The sequence below is a fragment of the Delphinapterus leucas genome, chromosome 4 (genome assembly GCF_059928025.1).
Source record: "Delphinapterus leucas isolate spDelLeu-1000000601 "Yukka" chromosome 4, BTC_Dleu_Yukka2, whole genome shotgun sequence".
NCBI classification, from domain to species: domain Eukaryota; kingdom Metazoa; phylum Chordata; class Mammalia; order Artiodactyla; family Monodontidae; genus Delphinapterus; species Delphinapterus leucas.
In genome coordinates this window covers 3,947,274-3,968,387 of record NC_143132.1, presented here as the reverse complement: position 1 = coordinate 3,968,387, position 21,114 = coordinate 3,947,274, and the positions used below count along the sequence as shown (strand labels likewise).

The 21,114-nt window shown below is 53.4% G+C and overlaps 2 protein-coding genes across 6 annotated transcripts in view; both read right to left on the bottom strand.

Moving 5' to 3' along the window:
- The window catches only part of PRDM15 (PR/SET domain 15), a 58,780-nt gene extending 57,386 nt beyond the window's left edge, over nt 1-1,394 (bottom strand). For 2 of the 3 annotated variants that reach the window (XM_022552830.2, XM_089910215.1), the window contains exon 1: nt 935-1,394. In XM_022552830.2, the coding sequence (XP_022408538.2) occupies nt 935-1,342 (408 nt within the window). In that variant the 5' untranslated portion in view covers nt 1,343-1,394. Of the gene's footprint in view, nt 1-930 lie in introns of all 3 variants that reach the window. The other variant, XM_089910217.1, reaches the window with a different exon arrangement.
- Nucleotides 1,395-6,358: 4,964 nt separating this feature from the next.
- The window catches only part of C2CD2 (C2 calcium dependent domain containing 2), a 63,080-nt gene continuing 48,324 nt past the window's right edge, over nt 6,359-21,114 (bottom strand). For 2 of the 3 annotated variants that reach the window (XM_022552878.3, XM_089910219.1), the window contains 2 exons: nt 19,339-19,666; nt 6,359-10,929 (listed from right to left, as the gene is read on the bottom strand). In XM_022552878.3, the coding sequence (XP_022408586.2) occupies nt 10,709-10,929; nt 19,339-19,666 (549 nt within the window). In that variant the 3' untranslated portion in view covers nt 6,359-10,708. Of the gene's footprint in view, nt 10,930-16,711; nt 17,049-19,338; nt 19,667-21,114 lie in introns of those variants that run through there. The other variant, XM_089910218.1, reaches the window with a different exon arrangement.

The window sequence follows — 21,114 nt, the reverse complement described above, 5'->3', positions numbered from 1 at the left end:
ATTTTAATCTACCCTTGGTGGGGCAGGATGGCAATTTCTGAGCTTTTGTGGAAAAAAAGGAAATCTCATCTACTACCTTAATAGAGATTAACACATAACAACTATAGCTATCAGCACGGTGGATATTTCCATAATGCGTTTTCACTTGTCTTCTCAAAGCTGACCTTCATCGCGAATACCCGTCTCCTCGCCAGAGGCCACATGGCCGGCTGGTCCACCTGTCCGCGCCAGGGCGGGGCCAGCGCGCCGTTTTCCAGCACAGCCACCCACCCCGAGGGCGGGCACATGTCACCTGTCCACGGATTTCACTACCTTGCCTCTGCCACCCAAGGGTTTACACAAACAGGATGCAGGGTGCTCGGGGCGGGGCGGCGGAGGGGGGAGGCTGGGCAGCCCCGTCGCCCGAATCCTGGGGTCTGCCTTGCTAACCGCAGGAGCGGGGGGTCCAGGGACCCTCCCCATTCGCCCCCGGGGGCTGGGCCCAGGACGGGGGAGAGTGACATCACGAGGCACCGTCGGCGACGAGGGCGCCCGGGGGCGGGACCGCGGGCCGGGGGCCGGGGGCGGAGGACCCCCAGCGCCGCGCCCACGGGCGAGCGCGGCCCCGGCCCCGCGCCCCGAGCGGGCGGGCCTGGGGGAGCGGGCGGCGGGGCCCGCGGCGGGGCCGGCGGCGGGCGGGATGGCGGCGCGCAGGGCGATCCCGGAGCGGCTCCGGGAAATCCAGCCGGGTTTTGACTCCGATCGCCCACGGTGCCCGCAGCCGGCGAATGTAACAAAGAACAGGCGGCATGGCGGCTGGACCGGGGCGGGCGGCGGGCCGGGCGGGGCCGGGGGCGGCGGGCCAGGCGGGGGCGCGCGGGGGCGGCGGGCCGGGCCGGGCCGGGGCGGTGCGTGCGGGGGCGGGCGGAGGGCGCGGGGCCCGGGCTTTACCTGCCTTTGGAATGTGCAGAGCGGGATCGGATCCGGACTCCGGGTTGCGATCCGCTCCGGAAACTACGCAGCACCGGAAGCCGGGGGGCGGTGGCGGGGCATTGTGGGAGTTGTAGTTCTCCCGGGGCGCGGGCGGCGTGGACGCGAGAGCGTGGGAGCGGACGGCGTAGACGGGAGAGCTGGGGAGCTGGCGGCCTGGACCAGGGGTGGGCGGTGTGGTCGCGGAGCAGGCGGCCTGGCCGGGGAGCAGGCGAGCGGGCAGTGTGGACGGGAGAGCCTGGGAGTGGGCGGCGTGGACGGGGAGGCGGAGGAGCGGGCGGTGTGAACGGGAAGCGGGCGGCGTGAACGCGGAGCGGACGGCCTGGGCGCGGAGGCGGGCAGTGTGGACGGGGAACGGTGGAGCGGGTGGCATGGACCAGCGAGCAGCAGGGCGCGGGTCGTGTGGACGGAGGAGAAGGTGGCACAAACCAGTGGAGCGGCAACGGCTGCGGTGGACGCGGCAGCGGGGTTGCGGACCGCGTGGACGAGGGGGAGCCGGAGCGGTGTAGACAGGACTGTGGCAGGGCTTGGGCGGCGTGCACAGGGCAGCGGCGAGGCGTGGACGGGGCGCGCGGTGAGCGAGTGGCGTGGATCCGGATCGGCGAGTAGAAGCGGGGCGGGTTCCGGCTGCCCTCTCCCCGAGACTGGAGTGAGCGTCGTGCGGCCACGCGCGGCCCCTTACCCGGTGGCGCAGCCGGGTCCCGCCACCCCCGGCAACTTTGCGCTGGCAGCTCGCGCAGGCCCCCTACCCACACCCAGTACCTTTCTTCTGATGGCTCCGTCGAGCCTGAATTCCCTGGAGGGGGTTTGGGAGGGTTAGGTGCGAGCGGGGGTCGAACTTTTATTTAAAACAGTTCTAAGATTTGCTGCCCAAGCATAATGATTTCTGAATCTAGCCCATGGAGTGCTGCCATTCTTGGTCATCTTTCTGTCCACCCAGTGAATGCTTGAAAGCCCTTGCTCTGCCCCCCAATTTCATGAATCAGAGCAGCTCGCTGGTTAGCGGATAGCGGAGCATTTCAATCCAGACCCAGTGAGTCCCCGAAGTCCCCGCCGTAACCACTACCCCACACTGCTCTGTGCAAAGTTTGCACACAGACCCAGGCTGCGAAATTGAGGCCAGAGAGCTCCCTGGCGCTGAATGTTTCTGCCCCTCCCTGCACCCCAAGCTTGGGGGCTGGTGTGGCCTCCCGACCCCCACCAGTCACAAAGTATTAGAAATAGAAGGGACCAAAGGGATGGCTTATCTAGTCCTGGCCTCTCATATTCAGAGATGTAAGCTGTCTTGTTCATTTATGCCTGGCAAAAAGCCTTCGTTAACAAAGTCAAAGAGAGGGGCCGAACTGAGGGAAATGATTTGAAATTGATATTAGAAAGGGCTCGTTCCCCTCATATATGTAAAGCTCTTAAGAACCATTAAGAAAACGATAAAGAACCCAAGAGAAAAATGAACAGTCTATGGACAGTGCACAGAAAATGCAATGGCTCCTATAAGCATAGGAGGTGCTAGTCAACTATATTGTTGCAGCCATGTATGTAAAGCAAAATCACAGTGAGATCATTTTTATCAATTACATTAGCAAAGAATTTTCAAAGTTGAATAGCATGATTTTGGAGAGACTGTGGAAAAACAAATGTTCTCATCCTTTCCAGGTGGGAGATTTAACGGGTACAGCCTCCATCCAGGCCATTTGTTAATATCCACAGAAATTCTAGATGCACATAGCCTTTAGCCCAGCAGTCCCACCTGCAGGAATGTATCCTTCAGCCAGACTCACTTGTATTGGTATGTGTTTGAGGTTGATCTTTTTGGCTTGTGGGACCTTAGTTCCCTGACCAGGGATTGAACCTGCGCCCTCGGCAGTGAAAGCGCGGGGTCCTAACCACTGGACCGCCAGGGAAGTCCCCATCAGCAGGGCACATCCTCAGGGAGTGGGGAGGGAGCCTGCAGGGTGTGCAGTGCTGCCGGGGCTCATTTTGCCGCCCCCCCCTCACGGTAGGTCTGCACCACAGCCTCCTACACCTAGATCACCTCACCTGTGTCCCCTCACCTCCACCCTGCTAGTGGCCCCCACTCCGCCTCCAGCGGTGAAATCCCAGCCCGCCGCCAGGCTTCTGTTCCTGCAACACATTCCCAAGACCTGTACTCATTCCCACTATCTTGGAACACGCCCCCAGGTTCTCCACCTCCATTCAGCTCTTTGCCCGAATGTGCCGCAGCTCCCAAAAGCCCCAAACTGACCACGGCGGCTAATGTGCTCCGCCACCTACACACCCACCCCTCTGGCGACATCCCTCGCAATTCCCATCCCAGATGGCTGGCTCTCTGGTCTCTGCACACCAAGTGCTGTCATATAGGCACAAAAGCAGGTCGTTTATATAAAAAAAGTGTCAGGTCAGAGCCAGAGTGGAAAAGCAGACAAGACCTCAATCCCCCTAAAGCCACTTCTCATAGCAACACCTGCAGCCCGGGGCTGGGTCCACATTCCCCAAGGTCATTGCATCTTCAAAAGAAAGCTCAGCCTGTTCATTAGATTCTGTCTGTGAGGGCTGGAAATAATTCCTTTTAAGGCAGATTTGTAGCCAAAATTCTAAAGTTAAAAAAAAAAAAAGGTTTGTTGCTGAAAGTGTCAAATTCTTATTGTTAACAACTAATGCAACAGGCCTTCACTGGATTCCAGGCAGAAAAAAAAGGAAAACCACCTATAAAGGATGTCATGGAGGCAGTCGGGGAAATGTGAATATAGACTGTGATACTAGATAATAGTATTGCATTGATGTTAAATTGAAATTTTTAAACATTAATGTTAAATTCCCCAGACATGATCATTGCATTGAATTATGACATGAAGATGCCTGTGTTCTTAGAAAAAGGCTTCTGAAGAATTTAGGGTGAAACATGATGTCCTCAAACAATAATTGATCGATTGACCGATAGATGCTGGATAGAGCAAATGCAGCAAAACTGGGGAATCTAGGTGAAGGGTATGTAGGTCATTCTGTAGGTTTGGAATTTTTAAAAATAAATTGGGAGAATTAAAAAAAAACATAAACAGGGAAGAGCCTCCCTTATTGTCAGTGGATTTTCCTTCCTGAACAGAGACTAGCTGTGACGTTAAGATGTCATCAGTTTACCGCGTGGCCCCAGATTGGGTGTCATGCTCTCAGTCCTGACATTGGCTTGCCTGACGTGTACTTTCCAACTAACTTGTCTCATTAGCTCTGGTTTTTTGTTAATTTAGATATAAAACGCCTTTGCTGGGGGACATTATGGATGTACATATCCTAAGCTTCACTTCTTTACACCACCTTTAGCTTCTACTTTCATTCTGGCTAATTCTTCCCATCCAGATAAAGAGAGAAGTAATCGGCAAATAATCTCATTCCTACTATGTGCAAAGCAGTGCATCTCACTTTCCATCATTCTCACCCACAACAGGGAGCATTAAAGTTCAGGAGAGACTGCATAAGGCCACAAGTCCTTGGTCTCTCCAGTTGACACAAGGCAGTAGAGACTTGTGGTCACGAACATGGAGTCTCCAGCTGGACAACCTGGCTTCAAATTCTGGTTCTGCCACTAATCAGCTGTGTGATCTTGGGCAAGTTACCTAACCTCCCTGTACCTCAGTTTCCTAATCTGTAAAGCAGAGATAGATCATGACTCATGGGGCTGCCTCAAAGAGTACAGGAGTCAGTATCTGTTAAACGCTTTGCAAAATTCCTGGCACATAGTAAGTGCTCAGTTAGTATTGGCTATAATCACTGTGATCTCGAGTCTTTCCTGGTATTTCTCTAAAATATCAAGTAACCCAAGGCACCTAGGCAAGCATCCAACTTTATAAATATTGATGACATCAATATAATGAATTGTTTTTTTTGTTTTGTTTTTTGCGGTATGCGGGCCTCTCACTGCTGTGGCCTCTCCCGTTGCGGAGCACAGGCTCCGGACGCGCAGACTCAGCGGCCATGGCTCACGGGCCCAGTTGCTCCGCGGCATGTGGGATTCTCCCGGACCGGGTCACGAACCCGTGTCCCCTGCATCGGCAGGCGGACCCTCAACCACTGCGCCACCAGGGAAGCTCCAATAATGAATAGTTTTGAGTGCCTGGCACATGCAGGGCACAGCTTGGCGATTTGCATTATGGACAGTCATGGTTACAGAGCCAAGGTGAGCAGTGGACAATGGTGAAAGTTGATGCTTCAGGGGGTCTGGCCTTGGCAGCGTTCTCTTGAGGGCGGGCACCGTGCAAGGTCCTTCGTCCTGGTGGCCAGCCCTCTGTGGTGAGTGAGGTGCATTTTCTTTTAATAAACGATTTATTGACATATACACACAGCACCCTATAATTGTAGGAAGTGACCGAGATCAAGAGCAGCACGTTTTTTGTCACGTGCCGCCCCTCCATGTCTGGTTCTGTCCCCTGACCCTGGGCCCTGGGGTAGGATGGGCGGAAGCAGACTTCCTATTTGAGCTTATATAAAGCTGTCTGCTGACGTCCATCATTGCTCTAAGTGGGCACCATCCTAAACCCAGGGAATACGGACACCTACATTCTTGCTGGGGTGCAAGGCTAAGAGAGAGTGAGATGGGGCCAAGTGACGGACTGAAGGATGCCAACGGAAGTGCCCTGGGGCATCCGAGGTGGCCGAGCACTTCATGCAGAAGGCCGGGCTTGTGTTTGGTTAGATCGTAAGAATAGGGAGAAGTGCATCCTGGGGCCGAGGGGTGTGCATTCCAGAATGCCCAAAGGTGGTTGAAGTGGATACGTTTGGGCTGTACAGAGGGGATCGGCAAGAACAGTGTGCACCTGCAGGTGACCGCAGGAGATCAGGCTGGGAAAGCTGGCCATCCAGCAAGTCCCTCCGGACTCCTAGAGTGTCAGTGCAGAGTGGACCCCCCCACACGCGAAGCAGCAGTTCAGTCCCAGGCCCCAGGATACCTTAATCCCAAACCAGTCGCAGCACCATCGCCACCTGCCATGTCCAGAGCACAGAATCCAGTGTGTGAGCCCCGCTAACACTGGGGCTTTGCATGGGCAGACTCTTCCTCTGAAATGCAGAGCTGTGCGTCAGTCTCGGCCCTCAAGTGACCACTCCACACCCGAAAAGACAGGCAGGGTCAGGACAGCCGAGAGGAAGGGTGGGGGGATGGGTGAGGGGCTGGGGTGGGTACCAGTTTTCTAAGTGCCAGGTGCTTGGGCAGATTAGTGGGATGAAACTGCTGAAACAGGGAAGCTGATGACCAGGAGAGACGTGAGGCCTGCAGGGCTGGTGCAGGACGCTGTCTGTGCACCCCTCCCGGCCCCTGCCCCGTCCCCACCCAATAACCGTGGAGGAGCCCAGGCCAGCCTGGATGCCAGCCACCACAGAGCCCCACCTGGCATATGCCCCTCTGACCCCGTGCAGGTGTCCACTGTGCACCCACCCTCGGGCGACTGCTGGGATGGGGCGATGACAACAGGGGCGATGGATGGATAAAGGCTTCACGCCCCAAGGGGACAGCACTCCTCATAAGGTCCCTGGGGATCATACAGGGTCACGTGGCCACTGGGGGACCCAAGCCAAGCAGACCCTGACTGGCAGCACCTACAATTCACCAGAACCCAAAAGTTCACGGGAGACATGGACGGTCTAGTAAATGATTTTTGCCCCAGGCCTAAAGCAGGTGCTAAGTGACTTACAAATCACCTAAGGAGAATGTTAGGAGGACAGCTCCTGGTTTAGCCAGCTGACCAGGGTGGCGCCTGACAAAGGAAAGACCAGGATTCCGGCGCCTCAGAAAAGCCGCTGAACTTTGGGGACAGCGCAGGACTCGGCAAAAACGACTCAATGTTTAGTGTTGCATGGGCACGTTTATTTCCTTCAAAGACCGTTCGTGTTCCAGCCACACCTTCCCCGCATGAACCCAACTGCACAGGGCTGGTGCAGGACTGCAGTCTGTTTTTAAAGTGCTTCCCAGGGATACAATCATCGTCGGGTAAAGTCATCACCACACTTGGTCATCAAGCCAAACCTCTCCACATACCTGGAAAACCTCTTATTTTCTTCTTTAAAAAAAAAAAAAAAATGTAGCTTTGATACGATATCGGGGGGAAAAAACCCTACAAGCCTAAATTATAAACGGCACATCACTGACCAGTTGGCAGCTGGGTGAATGGGGCAGTTTGTTGTATTTCAAATGCGTCCTCATCCAGAAAGTAGGAATGTCCCCCCCCAAAAAAGGAAGCAGAGAGGTGTAACCTGAGTTTGCTTCGCAGGATTAGCGGTGCTGGCGTCCCTGTGCCACCTGCTTTGGTCATCACACCTTCGCAGGTTTGGGGCAGCAGAGGCAGGGCCTGGCGTCAGGGTCTAGGCCGGCGCTGAGACCTGTTTTTCATCTGATAGAGTTATATGTTCTGACTTCGAACATCCACCAACTTACACTGTCAGGTTTCAAGAGAGCCGAGATGGTTACTCAGAAAACATTGGAACTGAGTGGCAGCAGCGTAAATGAATCTTTCCCTTCCTGTTCGAGAAGAAAATCTGCAAAATTCTTCTATAGGTGTGGCCAGCGAAACAATCAAACATCTGGACAGGCACCCAGCTTGTGACTGGTTGGCAGCGGCAGGCCAGGTAGCCCTCTCTAGGAACCAAGGGCCGCTTGTGAACTTAAACTTGAGACCTGATTTAAATAAAGCGCTCGGTCTAAACCTTCTTCCTCACAGCAGGTTTTCAACTGGAACGATGAGATGGGTACTTCTGTTGATGCTACATGAAAACATACACGCACACCTAAAGGTCCATTTCATTCCTCCGCAAAGAACACAGGCTCGTCCTTAAACAAATCCAAGAGAATTGTTGACAGCTCATTAAAACCAACGTGACCAGCTGGTTCAGGACATACAGACGCACATTAACATTAGTGCTCGCGAGAAACTGCTTTCAGAGCACCACTCTGCAAAGATTTCATCGAGACAAAACAGAAACCAAACCAAAAGCCCTCAGAACACTCCAGCATGTGGAAAAGGTAAGGGAATAAGGTGACTGACAAATGGGTAGGTTTTGCATTTGGTGTATAATCTAGATTGATGTTATGACATTTACTTTGACATAAATATCCTACACCATTTAAAACCAGATCTGGATAAACAGCTTGGAAAGGAAACATTCACAGTATCGATACAGCCCCTGTTCTCATGGTGCGACCCTGACCCTACGCTTCTTTTCTCTCATCCTATTCCCTGCTACGTTAGTGTCCTCCGTAACTTCAGAAAAAGCCATTTGATGGTGACTGTGTGTGTGTGTCTGGAGGGTAAGCTCTGGGATTGACTCAAATGTACAGGGTTCTTGATGTGCACCCAATAGACACCAAGAAATATGCATCTCCCAGCAACACTGTCCCCCTCGTGTTAATCCACGCGCTTCTCACACACGGGGTGGACGCAGCCCACCTGACACATGCCCAGGACCCTGAAGCGGTTTCAAGTCACAAGGAAGCTGAGAGAGCAGAGCCCCGGATAAAGGTATGAAGCAGGGAACAGAATGCTCATGGGGCCGTTCAGGAATGGGAACAGCTAAGACTTCTTTTTAGGGCGAGAAACTTGGATCTAAAACGCTTGACACCTTCACGCTTGAATAAATCGAGTCCATCTGAATTTCCAAATCGAAAACAAATTGTACCAACTACTGATCAGTGCCTGAAATTCGACACACAATATCCTCTTAGAATTAATTCTGGAATGCCACAGGTTCTGTCGACCACATGAGAGAGAACAGTAATCCTTCAAGTAGAAGAGAACATTAATGAGACCATCGGTTCCAAAAAGACTAGTAGCGATTACTAGCCTATGGGGACTAACTTGGTATGAATATACTATATTTTGGAATACCGGGTGCTAATTGACAGTGATTACAATTGGAGTATAATCTTTGAAAGCAAACTATGCTGAAAAAGTCATTTTACAGTTACTCGATAATTCTTGGGATACCTAAGAATTTTAAATGTGCATTTTACAAAATTCTTAATGTAGTTTTCTAATCTCTCCCTCAAAAAAAAGGAAAGGAAAAAATTCTATAATTTTGATTTTTATAAAGGTTTTGCTCATCCATGGCTCTCTTACTCCTGAAATATATGTTTAAGGATTCACAAAAGCAGCTATAGGAAGGAACTCACCCAATTTCACATCTGTGACAGGAGCCAAGTTTTCATTGTAGCCTTTAAATCTTATTGGAGGAAAATGAATCTTACTCAAAACCTTTCACCCTGATAACAAGTGCTCTTTTTTTTTTTTTTTTTTTTTTTTTTTTGCGGTACGCGGGCCTCTCACTGCTGTGGCCTCTCCGGACGCGCAGGCTCAGCGGCCATGGCTCACGGGCCCAGCCACTCCGCGGCATGTGGGATCCTCCCGGACCGGGGCACGAACCCGCGTCCCCTGCATCGGCAGGCGGACTGTCAACCACTGCGCCACCAGGGAAGCCCAACAAGTGCTTTTTAATAAGCATGTCTCCTAAAAGTGTTTCATTGAGAAGGAGTGGACGATGTGAAAACTGTGAATGAACCCCAGGGTAACGGCGTACAGATGAGGAAAGTGGTTTGGAAGACATGTAGGGATATTAACATCGTGTGCCGAACTGACTGTTTTTTCCACTGGAAATCAAAACAAGGGCATCCCAAGAGTTGCTGAACACAGTAGAATTCCGAAGAGCTCACAGAAGAAGTGTGACACACGTTTGGCTCATTTGTTATTAAACTTCCATTCCTAAGACTCACACCTGAGACATAAAATAATTTCCTCTTTTGCCCTAAAAGTACTTTGTTTCGGCTATGGGCAATATTTGGCAAACCAACCTTGGACTGCAGAAAAACCATATGTGTGTGGTGCCCGTGTCCCTCTAGCTGTGGCTTATTGCTCCTAACTTCATCTTTTGGCGCTTCTGTGAACAAGGAGGCCGGACGGGAGAGAAACATTCCCTGTGTTGGCTGCTCTGTTGGTATTATTACAGCTCTGATGCTATAGAGAAAGATATAAAAACCACATAAGGATTTATGTATCTCCCACTCGTAAATAGGCTCAAAGCAAACTTAGAAAAGTGTTCAGCGTAATATGCATAGGATATATTTAGTATTTGCATAATTTTTCAAGTTATATGGCTAATATCAAAGGCAAATGTCTTCCTACGTTTGTCAGTGTTTCCATTCCCATGGTAATTTCTCTTTGCCTGTGTCCCACCTCTCAGTACTCAGGGCCGCCTGCACTTTTTATTCTGAGCAGCCAATTAGGAGAGGTGACCCATCCATTCCGTTCACAGTGACAGCACAGAGGCGGCCTCCTCTTTGTGATGTGGTCCAGGCACAGACCAAAGTTAGAGCATGGAGGGCAAAGCTTGTCCCCCATCCCTGCCCGTCCACAGCCCCTTACGGTAAGTTCCATAGTTCACACAGTGGTAAATATCCTTCTCCCATTTAACTTCAACTCTTAGACGTGAGCACCGCCCACGCTGCAGAGCCGTCGGGTCTCGTGGCTTCCGGTGGCGAACTGGGCTTTGTAGGTTCTCTCCGGGGGCAACCTCCTGGCTGGAGACTCAGACTGTTTTTTGTTGGGTTTTTTTTTCCCCTTTAAAAGGTGAAATTGTTGGAAAAAACCCCAGCTAGACTGGGGACAGGGAGGCCGTCCACAACTCACGGGCCCTCTGGCTGTGTCCTGGCAGGTGGCTACGGAGGGTCCACGTCTGCAGCATCGCGGGGAAGGAGGCGCGCGCCGGCCTACGGGCAGGGGTCCAGGGGGGCGCCGTTTGCAGTGCTCTGGCCCCGGTGTCTGGAGAGCAGCTTCTTGTTCAGGAACCGGGCAAGCGTCGACCCCTTCCTCCGCGGCCCTGCCGGCTGCTGCAGGAACACCAGGTCGTTGTGGGACTGGCTCAGGCCGGGGTCTTTCTGCTGGTGCCGCCGGCGGAAGAACAGCTTCGCGCCCTTCCTTAAAATCCCTCCTGCAAGAGCAAGGCACGGGGTCAGCGGGGCTGCGGGTGAAAAGCCGGGTGGGCGACGCGTCCAGGAGGAAAGGAAGGAAGGCGGCTCCCTCCAGCGACTCTAATAGAAGGCAGCCTGTGACTGCAGCGCGCCTCCCTGTTGGCACAAGAAAGGCAGCTGGGTCTGGCCTGAGCACAGCACAGGTGCTTCCAAGGCGCAGTGAGCAGGTAGGTCACTTGGAATCCATTCCCAGGCAGGCGTCTAGATCCCTGACTTTTAGAGACTCCCCATCACGAGGGGGGGTATAAACGGCAGAGTGCTTTGTGCCCCAGAAAGGACGCTCATGCTATTAAAACCAAATTAAGGACTCTGAGAACAATGGTATTCACTCTCTTAGGAAATTTAAGGAACATTTATTCTTTTGGGGAGGAAGGTCTTTTACAACTTCAGATCCAGCACGTGTGTATCAGGCTAAGTCACATGAAATGTCTGTTACTTGATCACTTTAGACCTAAAACCCTCAATTTTGTTTGCTTCGACCTATCCGTATATGACGTCAAGTGGTGCAATATGAAATAGAAAAAAAATTAGCAACGGCAATGATTTCCACGGCAATGGTTCCTTAAAGGTTAAATGCCAGCTAACGTATCGATGGCCAGAGCCCACTAACCTGCTTCCATTTTCACAAACTAGCTTCACATCCTACGAACAAGGCCCAGGGGGATCAGGGGGGCCCTTCCAGCCAGGCTGGGAAACCCATGACCCCGTGCCTGTAGGTGTGAGTGACTTTGAAAGAATGGCCTGACCATCTCAATAAGGAGCTTTACAGCTAATTTGGCAAAATCCATTCTTTTCACGACAGATCCAAAGAATACTTCAACACCTGTGACATACGCAGAAACCATCCTGGTTTATCCAGACGGGAGGCTGGAGGGCGTCACTTTGCTTTTCTACGTGAAATGTATGGACAGTTGTGGAATCTGACTCAGCCTTGTCCACAGACCCTTGCATGATCAGCACTTACCTCGGGAAAACCAGCATGCCGGTGACCTTTAGAGGCCATGTACTGGACCTGAACTTAAGGATGCATGTCCGAGGGGATATATATATATGTATATGTAGAGCTGGTTCACTTTGCTGTACAGTAGAAACTAACACAACATTGCAAAGCAACTGTACTTCCATAAAATTTTTTTAGAAAAAGAAATTTTCCAATTAACAATGAAGAAAAGAAGAAAAGGATGCGTGTCCTACTTGCTCTGCCTGGGTTAACCAGCAGAACACAGCTCAAAGCTCAAGGAATGGGCCGAATTTAATTTGGTCAAAGCTGTCCAAAAGATGTGTTTTTCATTTGCTCTTTGGGTACAATCAACCTATTGCAAAGACTCACTCGGACATTTTCTACCATTATCTAAAGCTGGGAGGCGGTGTACGGGGGGGCTGAGGAAGGCTGCAAAGGGATGAAGCAGAAGGGTGAGTATAAAAGTGTCAGTGGCTTTAGGCTCAACGGGCTTCTCCTTGGGCCAGAAAGGTCTGTTCCGGGAGCCGTTCCAATGCCTGTAGGATGCAGCGTATCTCAAAAAACCACCGGGTAGGGTGTGTTACGGCAGGGGTCACCACCACCGACAGGGCTTGACTCTGGACTCTGGCCAGTCCCGGGGGCAGATGCAGTGATGCCCACCGGTCAGTTACCCAGCATATTGCAAGTCCCGGGGCCTCCCAGCCTGACCAGGTTACCTCAGATTGGGGGGGGGGGACCTAGGAGGTATTTCTGATCTCTAGGTACCTGCTTTGGGTTAAGCTTGGAGCCCCCAAATAGCACGTGAATGGGGGGCTGTCACATTGGAACAGAGGAGAGGAAGGAAGGTCTGATGGATCTACTCCGTTAACCTGGACCCTAATGCCACACCCCACCCCCATCTCCCTGGGGCAGGGGGCAGGGGATGGAAGTGTGGAGAGGGGAACAGACCAGTCCGTCCCCCAGGCCAGCTGCAGATCTAGGGATGTGGAAGCCCGGCAGAAAGAGGATCTCCCCTGGAAGGCTCCATCTGCAAAGCCCATGTCATACATGTCCCTGTGCTGAAATTCAGTCTGGGGTCTGGAGCCAAGGTCTGAGGTGTGAGCGGGGGTGGTGTCATGGGTTGGATCGTGTCCCTCCAGAATTCTTATGTAGGGGTCCAAACCCCAGCACCTCAGAACGTGACCTTGTTTGGAGATACGGTCACTAAAGAGGCAATTAAGTTATAGTGAGGTCGTTAGGACAGGTGCTAATCCAGTATGACTACTGTCCTTATAAAAACGGGAAATTTGGACAGAGACACAGGGAGACGCCATGTGAAGATGAGGGCAGAGCTCAAGGTGATGCGTCTACAAGCCTCGGAGTGACAACGATGGTTAACAAACCCTCAGAAGCTGGGGGAGAGCCTGGGACAGATTCTCCCTCGTAGCCTCAGGAGGAACCAGCCCTGCCACACCTTTATCGTGGACTTCCAGCCTCCAGAACTCAGAGAGAAGAAATCTCTGTTGTTTAAACCACCCCATCTGCGGTACTTTGTTACAGCAGCCCCGGGAATCTAACACAGACAAGAAAGGGCAGGGGAGGATGTGACTTAAGATGAGCGTCCCAAAGCAGCGGCCACGTCCTCCTGTTTATCCTCGGACCCTGGACGCCCCGTGTTAGATCAGGGCAGAGGGCAGATGTTAGAGCAGTCTTCTCAGCCCCAAGACACGCTGGAGTCGGGCAGCAACCTGGAAAAACTCCAGACGTCCAGGTCCCAGCCCTGGGGAATCTGATGTGAGGGGTTCTGGGGAGACATCTGGACATCAGCATCTCTTTAAAAATCCCAGGTCTTTCTAACATGCAGCTGGGGCTGGAAACCACCCACCAAGGTCTGGTCAAACCGCCATCAGTACTTGGTACGTGGAAAACTGCTAAGGACACAGACGTCAGCACCGGGGACCAGACCAGAGGGCAGAAGGTAAGCAGGGCGTTCACTTTCTTCTACATAGTTTCCTGATGCCCCTTCACGTTTTAATATCTCAGGGCCATGCGGGAGGGGGGATGGGGACATGGCAGCCTAGCCCGCAGGGCACAGCACCCGGTGCTGAGGGTCTGGCTTTGCACCCTCGATTGCGCGAGAAACCAGAACACAGGAACAGGCAAGGGGCAGCTGCGCTCAAAACTCCTTAAAAAGGGAGTCTGCACACTTGTGAGCGGTCGCTTTCTCTCGTTTGGATGACATGGCACCTGAAACGCCTAAACTGCAAATTCTCGTCACGTTAACATAAAACAGCAAGGACTTGCGTCCTGGGAGCAGAGCTGGTAGAGGAGATGTGTTGGCCGTAACTGTTTAAACGGCCCTGCTGGCTGTGCTTTGTTTCAACAGCGTCCCCGCCCCAGCCAGCGCCATGTCGGCCGCGGACCTGGGCTGCCCCGACAGGCCTGCCACGCGGTGTTTCTGTTCTTGGTCCTTACGCCCACCCTCTGGAGCAGGTGTACTTTGCCTGTTCAGCGTCACCGCCTGAACCGGATGCTGTCATGCGTACCCTGGTGTGCTTCGTCCTGAGGTCACGTGCACGGCTCACCAGGTCCGCGTTTCCCCTAACTTGACACCACTTGTCATGGCTTCTGTGGGGACGTCGGCTTCTTGGACAGAGGACAGTCATGTGAGGGGAGACACAGAGGTTTGCAAATCTACAGGCTGGAGTCCCGGTTATGTCTCCCAGCCACCTCTGAGGGTGCTCTTATCTCTTGCTTACAAATAGGGAAGCAGAGACTCGGAGGGGTGACGTGCTCTGCCCTACAAAGCCGTGCTCTCGAGCCTGGCTCTTCTGTGCTGCTAAGGATGGCATCTGAGCTGGAAGTGGCCAGTAGGCGTCTGGAGCGCCGGTCTGCGGGTGGCCGCTGGCGAAGCCTCTGGAGGGCAAGATGGATGCAGCTCCCAGAGGGATCGCAGAGCAGAGCCCTGCTCTCTGGGAACGACTCTGACAGGCTTTCCAGAATGATGTAAATCTCCCGAGAGGCATGCTGGCGGCCTGGGTAGGACAGAACATTCTAGCATGTGAGCCCATCTCCAGGGTCCACAGACTAACTCATCAAACGTGAAATATAACCAGCACAAACAGAGGTTATTCCATTTTCATGACTAAATAAAAATGTTATCGTCTGTTTAAACTTGGCCAGTAAAGCACACGACCTTTGGGGTAAGTAACGCCCGAAGGACGTGGCCACAGGTGAGCTCAGCGGACGCTGATGTGGCCGCACCACAGGTGGGCGTGAGGTCGTAGCTCAGACGGGCCAGTGCCCCCTCGGCTGCTGGCAGGTGGCGCCGTAAGGCGCCGCTGTGACTAATGGACATCGGAGCTCGGTTTTCTGTGCCAGTTTGTCCCAGAACGCCCAGTGAGTCCATCCCAATACCGAGCTGAGTGCCGCAGGGAAGGCTCCTGGGCGATGTGGTCCAGATCTCCCTCAGTGCCTGAGCTCTAGGAGATAACCTGGAGTGAGGTGGGTGGGCTTCATCCAATCAGTGAATGCCTGAGAACAAAAAGGAAGGTTCCCGGGGCGGAGATTCTGCCCCAAGACTGCAGCGCCAGCGCCTGCCTGCCCTGCAGATTTCAGACTCATCAACACGAACCGGTTCCTTGAAATACAGAACCTATTGGTTCTGCTTCCCTGGAGAACCCTGGCCGAGAGAAGAACTCCAGTTTGGTATGTCACAGTTGACTCCGGGCCCACAGAAATCTGTCACCCTTTGCTGAAAGGGAAATTCACATCAATGGGGCAAGGCCGCTGGGGCCGTTTGGGTTTAGGAAGCCCACCTCCTTCACTCTGGGCTACCTCGTCCACACAACAAGAAGCAAGACGCACGCCTCACTCCCAATCCTAAAGATGCCTGAAGGTAAGATCTGGAAACAGGTTATGTGAAATTTCAGGCAAATAACCAAAATCTTAGATGGGACAGGGAAGAAAACAAATCTTTCCAGGTTCTAAAAACAATCATAAGACTAAAGGTATAAACAGATATATGAAGGGATTAAAAATAATTCTTCTAAATTATAGCTTCAATGTTGCAAACATTCCCAAATTTATTCCCACTCGTCTCAGTTCAACAGACGTAAACTGCTCATTGAAGAATGCATCTTAACATCTTATAGGTAGGAAAACAGTGACCAGAAGCAACCTTATAAATTATAGTTTGCTGCCCAAAGAACAGCTTTAGATTACAAGGGGAACCACGGAAGGCCCAATTACAGAAGTGACGGCTTTTCAGAACCAAGGACGATTAAGGGAGTCGGTCTGTCTGAATTTCTTGGCGAGGTGGTTTTGTCACGTCAGCTAACACAGGGATGCCTTCCCCTGAGATGATGGCCTCTACTACCAGACCAGGGCACTCTGAAGGAGGAAGATGGGAAAACTGGCACCCGGGAACGGTCCAAGTGGAAAGCGATGGGAGGGGAAAGGAAGCGGGGAGGGGTTAACTTCCGGCTTAGTTACAATATGTGCTCTTCTCATAGCAAGGCTATACTTAATTAAAAAAACCCCAAGGTTCCCGACCCAAGTGGCTGAGACTCCTAATGTCTTAATTAAAAAAATATATATATAAAACAAAAATAACTTACTGTGTAGGCAATTAATTCTGGTTGGCATAGCGATCCTCTTAAGTTAAAGGGCATGAGCAGGGATGGAGAGAAGGAAGAGGTGAAAAGAAAAGTTTGCAACAGCAAAATCAGAACGAGAGACGTAAGAGTTTGAAGCGTTTGCGTTATATACAACATGGGACGCTACTGCGCAGGACGCTTGGAAAGGTTTGTTTTTTCCTTTTTAATATTTTTCAGAATCTCCACCAATGCTTTTGTTCTTACTTGTGGTAAAATACACATAACATAAAATGCACCATCGTAGCCAGTTCTAAGTGTAGAGTTCGGTTGTATTAAGTACATTCACATATTTGTACTAGCACATCAATGCTTTGTTAAGCTAAAAATGAAACCAAATTTGAGGAATGCATTTCCTGTCTTGGCTGCATCATAACCATACGTACATTTCCAATCAGCAGGGCTCCAGGGGAATTCTAAATAGGCAGTCTTGGAAAGCTAAAGCCAACTCCTTCCTAGGACAGGGGTGCAGGTGGTTCTTGAACTGAAAAATAGGCTTCAGTTTACAAAGGAGAGAAAACCCCACAGAGCTGCCCCCTAGATCACCAGTTTGGAAGAAATTCTGATGGAAAAGGAAAACTATTTGGTACCCATAAAGCATAATCATCTAAGGTTCTGACAGTATCTCGTAGAGATGCCGAGTGCAAATCTCTCAGGAAACAACGGAATGAAAAGCAATTTTTAAAACGCTGCCCAGTGTGTCCCTTTAAAAACTCCCGGGTCTGTGCAGCGCTAAGAGTGAGGCGCATGACCACTGGCTCAGCGTCTGTGCCCGGCCCCAGCTGCCAGGCCTCAGGATGGAGCAAAAGGCACACCTGCCTTTTGGGCACCAGGTCCCCAAGAGTGAGGGTGTCATCCACCTGGCTGGTGACGGGAGAGGAGCGGGGTGGCCAGGACACAGCAAGGACGGAAACCCAGGGGAAAGAGCTCCCCGGAAGGGACAGCAGAGGGAGGGAGGGAGGCAGGGCAGGAGGGATGGGAAGAAGGAACAGCGGTCTCCGAACGGGCCCGGGGTGGTGAGGCTCGGCCTTCCAGAATGAACGGATGGCGGGAGGGAGGGGCGGGTTCTGTGAGAAGAGGAGGTGGCCTGCTGGTCCATCAGGTCACAGATGGGGCACCCCACCTGCACTCCACCCTGCCCAGCGCCCACCTGCCTTCCTCAGGTCCAGGGGAGCCCCCTTGGGCTGCTCTGGCCCCAAGACAAAGCCCAGGCCGGGGGCACGTGCCGGGCTGTGTACCAGCGGCCGGGCCACCTTTTCCAGAACAGAAGCCAGGGAGCCACCACAGAGGGCGGTGCTCATTGCCACGCTGCTCCCGGCCGCCCGACAGGGTCCTCGGGATGAGGCGCCAAGCCCAGGTGGCAGGCAGATAGAGCCCGATCTCCATCGCAGGGTCTGGAAATCACACCCAGGAACCTGCTTCTTCCTCTCTCTCCGCCTCTTCCTTGGCTTCCACCCCGTCTGTCCCGCTCTGCTCCAGCGCGGGGGTGGGTCATGGGAGAGCCCAGGAAGCGAACGGGAAAGAGGAGGGCCAGTCAGGATGCCGACCTTCCCCGGCGGGGCTCTCGGCTCGGCCCTGGGGACGCTGGGGCCACAGGATGCTGTGGTGGGGTGCTGAGCGCCACCCCTGGCCTCCACCCACCCGAACCCCCAGCACCCTCTGCCCCCAGCTGTGCCAACTGAAACGGTCTCCAGCCATGGCCGGTGCCCCCCAGGGAGGGGGCACGATCGCCCCACGTAGGAACCACTGGTCCGTGGCACCAAGAACAGAGCAGCTCCCCAAGGTTCCCGACCCGAGTGGCTGAGACTCCTAATGTCTACACTCGCGGGGGAGCCGGGACTGCTGGTTTGGCTCCGGCCCCTGCCTGGGCTCTCCCGGCCTGTCCTCCGCACTGGGCTCTCCTATTACCGCCTGGTCGGTGGGGTCCTCGGGGAGGTGGGTGCACGTGGTGGGCACATCCCCATTTACAGAGGAGGGAGCTGAGACTCAGTGAGTCTTGAAGCCTCACATCTAGAACTGGCCCGAGCCTCTGGACTACATTCCGTCGGCAAGTATCTTCAGGTCACCATCGTGCCAAAGCACCGTCTGGGAAAAACTGCACGCGCTGAAGACATTTACAGATTTAGAGCACTGATTTAGCGCTAACGGGAAACAGTCGCTTATTCCAATGCAATGATTCCCTCAGCACTGCGCACATATTAAGTTAATGGCTAGTTTTCTAGGGAGCTCATCTCCCCGTGGACCCTGTCAGGGTTGAGTCTGGTTTGCTTTCCGTTGGTGGGGGGGAGTCTGAGAGGCACACAAGGGGAGGGGTGCCCATCTCTGCAGCGGGAAGCCCAGTCTCTGCCCGGCTGGTCTCTTTGGCTCCATCGTGGTACCTGGCTCTTGGTGACCCCTCTCAATGCTCTGGATACTTCTACTCCTGCGGGGAGGAGTGCCCAGACAGAGGAAGGGGCGCTTCTAGCCATGAACACAATTTGTCTCCACAAATGAAGAGAGATGACCCGGCCGCTCACACTGGGAAAGATTCTGAATACAGCCCGCACCCCCTACCCCTGCCCATGGGCTCTAAATGGGCTCGGATGTTCAGCGCAGGTGTTTCTGCAGGTGTAGGGGCGCTGAGGGTGGGGTGCCCTTGTAGAGGAGAAGGGAAGGAAAGCAGAGGGTGAGAACTTGCTTAGCTTGGAACTAGTAGGAGAGCAAAGCCGTGGGGCGGGGGGGAGTGGTGGGGAGTGAGGAGGGGTGGGCAGGGCGGGCACGGGAGGGGCTGGTACCTTTACGCTTCTGGGAAGTGCCCGGCTCCAGCTCAGACACACTCAGGGAGTGCTCCGACAGCTCATCCCCAGCGGGGTCCCGCGGGGTCTGGCCACCCCACGCGCCGGCCCCGGCTGGTGGCTCCTCTTCCAAGTCCCAGGAATCCAGCTCAGTCTCCTGGGGCTCCAGGGCCAGCCGGGCCCCTGCGGGGGTCTCCTTCCCCTCCTCGGGTGGGGCAGGGGCCATGGCCGCCCCTGGCTGGCCCGGGGCATCCTTCTGGCAGGTGCTGTCCATGGAGGCTGCGTACTCCAGCATCAGGGAGGCGTCGTTGTCCTGAGATAGTGAGGTCTACCCGGGGGGGTGAGAGACAAAGTCAGGGTGAGGAAGATGCCAAGGATACTTGGAAGAAGCAGCGGGCAAGGAAAAGCCTCAGCAGCCCTGTCCAAACATCCTGGCTGACGGTTTCAGCGTCAGAAGGCACCCCGGCCCTCCAAGGAGGCAGCTAAGGGAAGCATGGGCTGAAACGCAGTGGACGAAGGTCTCCTGTGGCAGAGGGTCAGCCCGAGGTCGCAGGCTGGGGGGGTCTGGGGGAAGAGCATCCTTCCTACGTATGGGATGGCAGACAGGGTGACAGAGGATGTGAGCTCCGGGGTGCCAGATTCGATTTATCTTTAACCTTTGTTCCTACAGCATTTTTGTGTTTCCTGCAAGGAGGAACTGACCGCTATGCACTTTGTATCCTAAGAGTTATATTTATATGTAAAAGAGATGTAGGTGCTTGGGGGTGGGAAAGTGGTTCGCTGGAGGGCAGGAAAGTGACTGCAGGGACATGGCGGGGGGGGGGGGTACCTGGGGGCCGGTCTGCTGTTCCTGATCTGCGTGGCAGTTGCACAGGAGAGTCTGCTAAGTGACAGGTGACAACTGCCCTTTTCTGAGCCAAGTCAGAAGTGCCCACTGACTCAGTTTGGGACAATTTTATCATCAGCAAAGATATTAACTGCAGTCGGTTGGATGGACTAAATGATCTAGAATAAAATCTCAGAGAAGGCACAGAGGAGGAGACGGTCACGAGCCTTGCCCTTATTTCACTCATTTATTTATTCATCCTAAAGAAAACCCAGACATTGGGCCAGGCGCTTCCAGGGACGCCATCGCCCCCTGCTGGCTGCCTCTGGAAGCGCACGCAGGTAAGCCCAGAGACTCACCCGGCCCCTGGACACTAAGGCCACATTGGTGACTCACCTCTGGCGCCTCCCAGGACCTGTTCTGGCCCCTCTCCCAGTAGCCAAGGGGTCAACTGTCATCATGCCCTCCCGCCCCACCCTCTCATGCCCTCAAAGTATCAACCCAGCCTCCGTGTCTAAAAATTCATCTTCCTCATCTCTCTCCCAGCTACCCAATGTCCCACCCGCCCCTCCATTGCTCACATTCTCCTTGCTTGTTCTGAAACGTTAAAAAGAGTAAGGGACTGTAATGTGGGCCCTTGCCTGCCCGGCGTCCGCCAGGGACGCCTCGCACCCGCCAGCTGCTCTGGACAAAGGTCACAGAGCAGGAGAAGGAAGCAATGGGGGTCAGGATAAGTTTTAAAACAAGCTTCGTTTCTCTGATCGTGAAAGGCATAAACATTCACTGCGGAATGGAAACGGTTTGGAAACGTGCAATGTGTGAAGTGAAAGCTCCCCAGGATGGGGCAGCCATGAGGGTGGAGGTTCTGCCCCAAAGGGGAGTTGACATCACGCTGGTCTTTTCTCTTTCAATAAGTTTTCTTCACATGATTCACCAACCTCTCGACAACC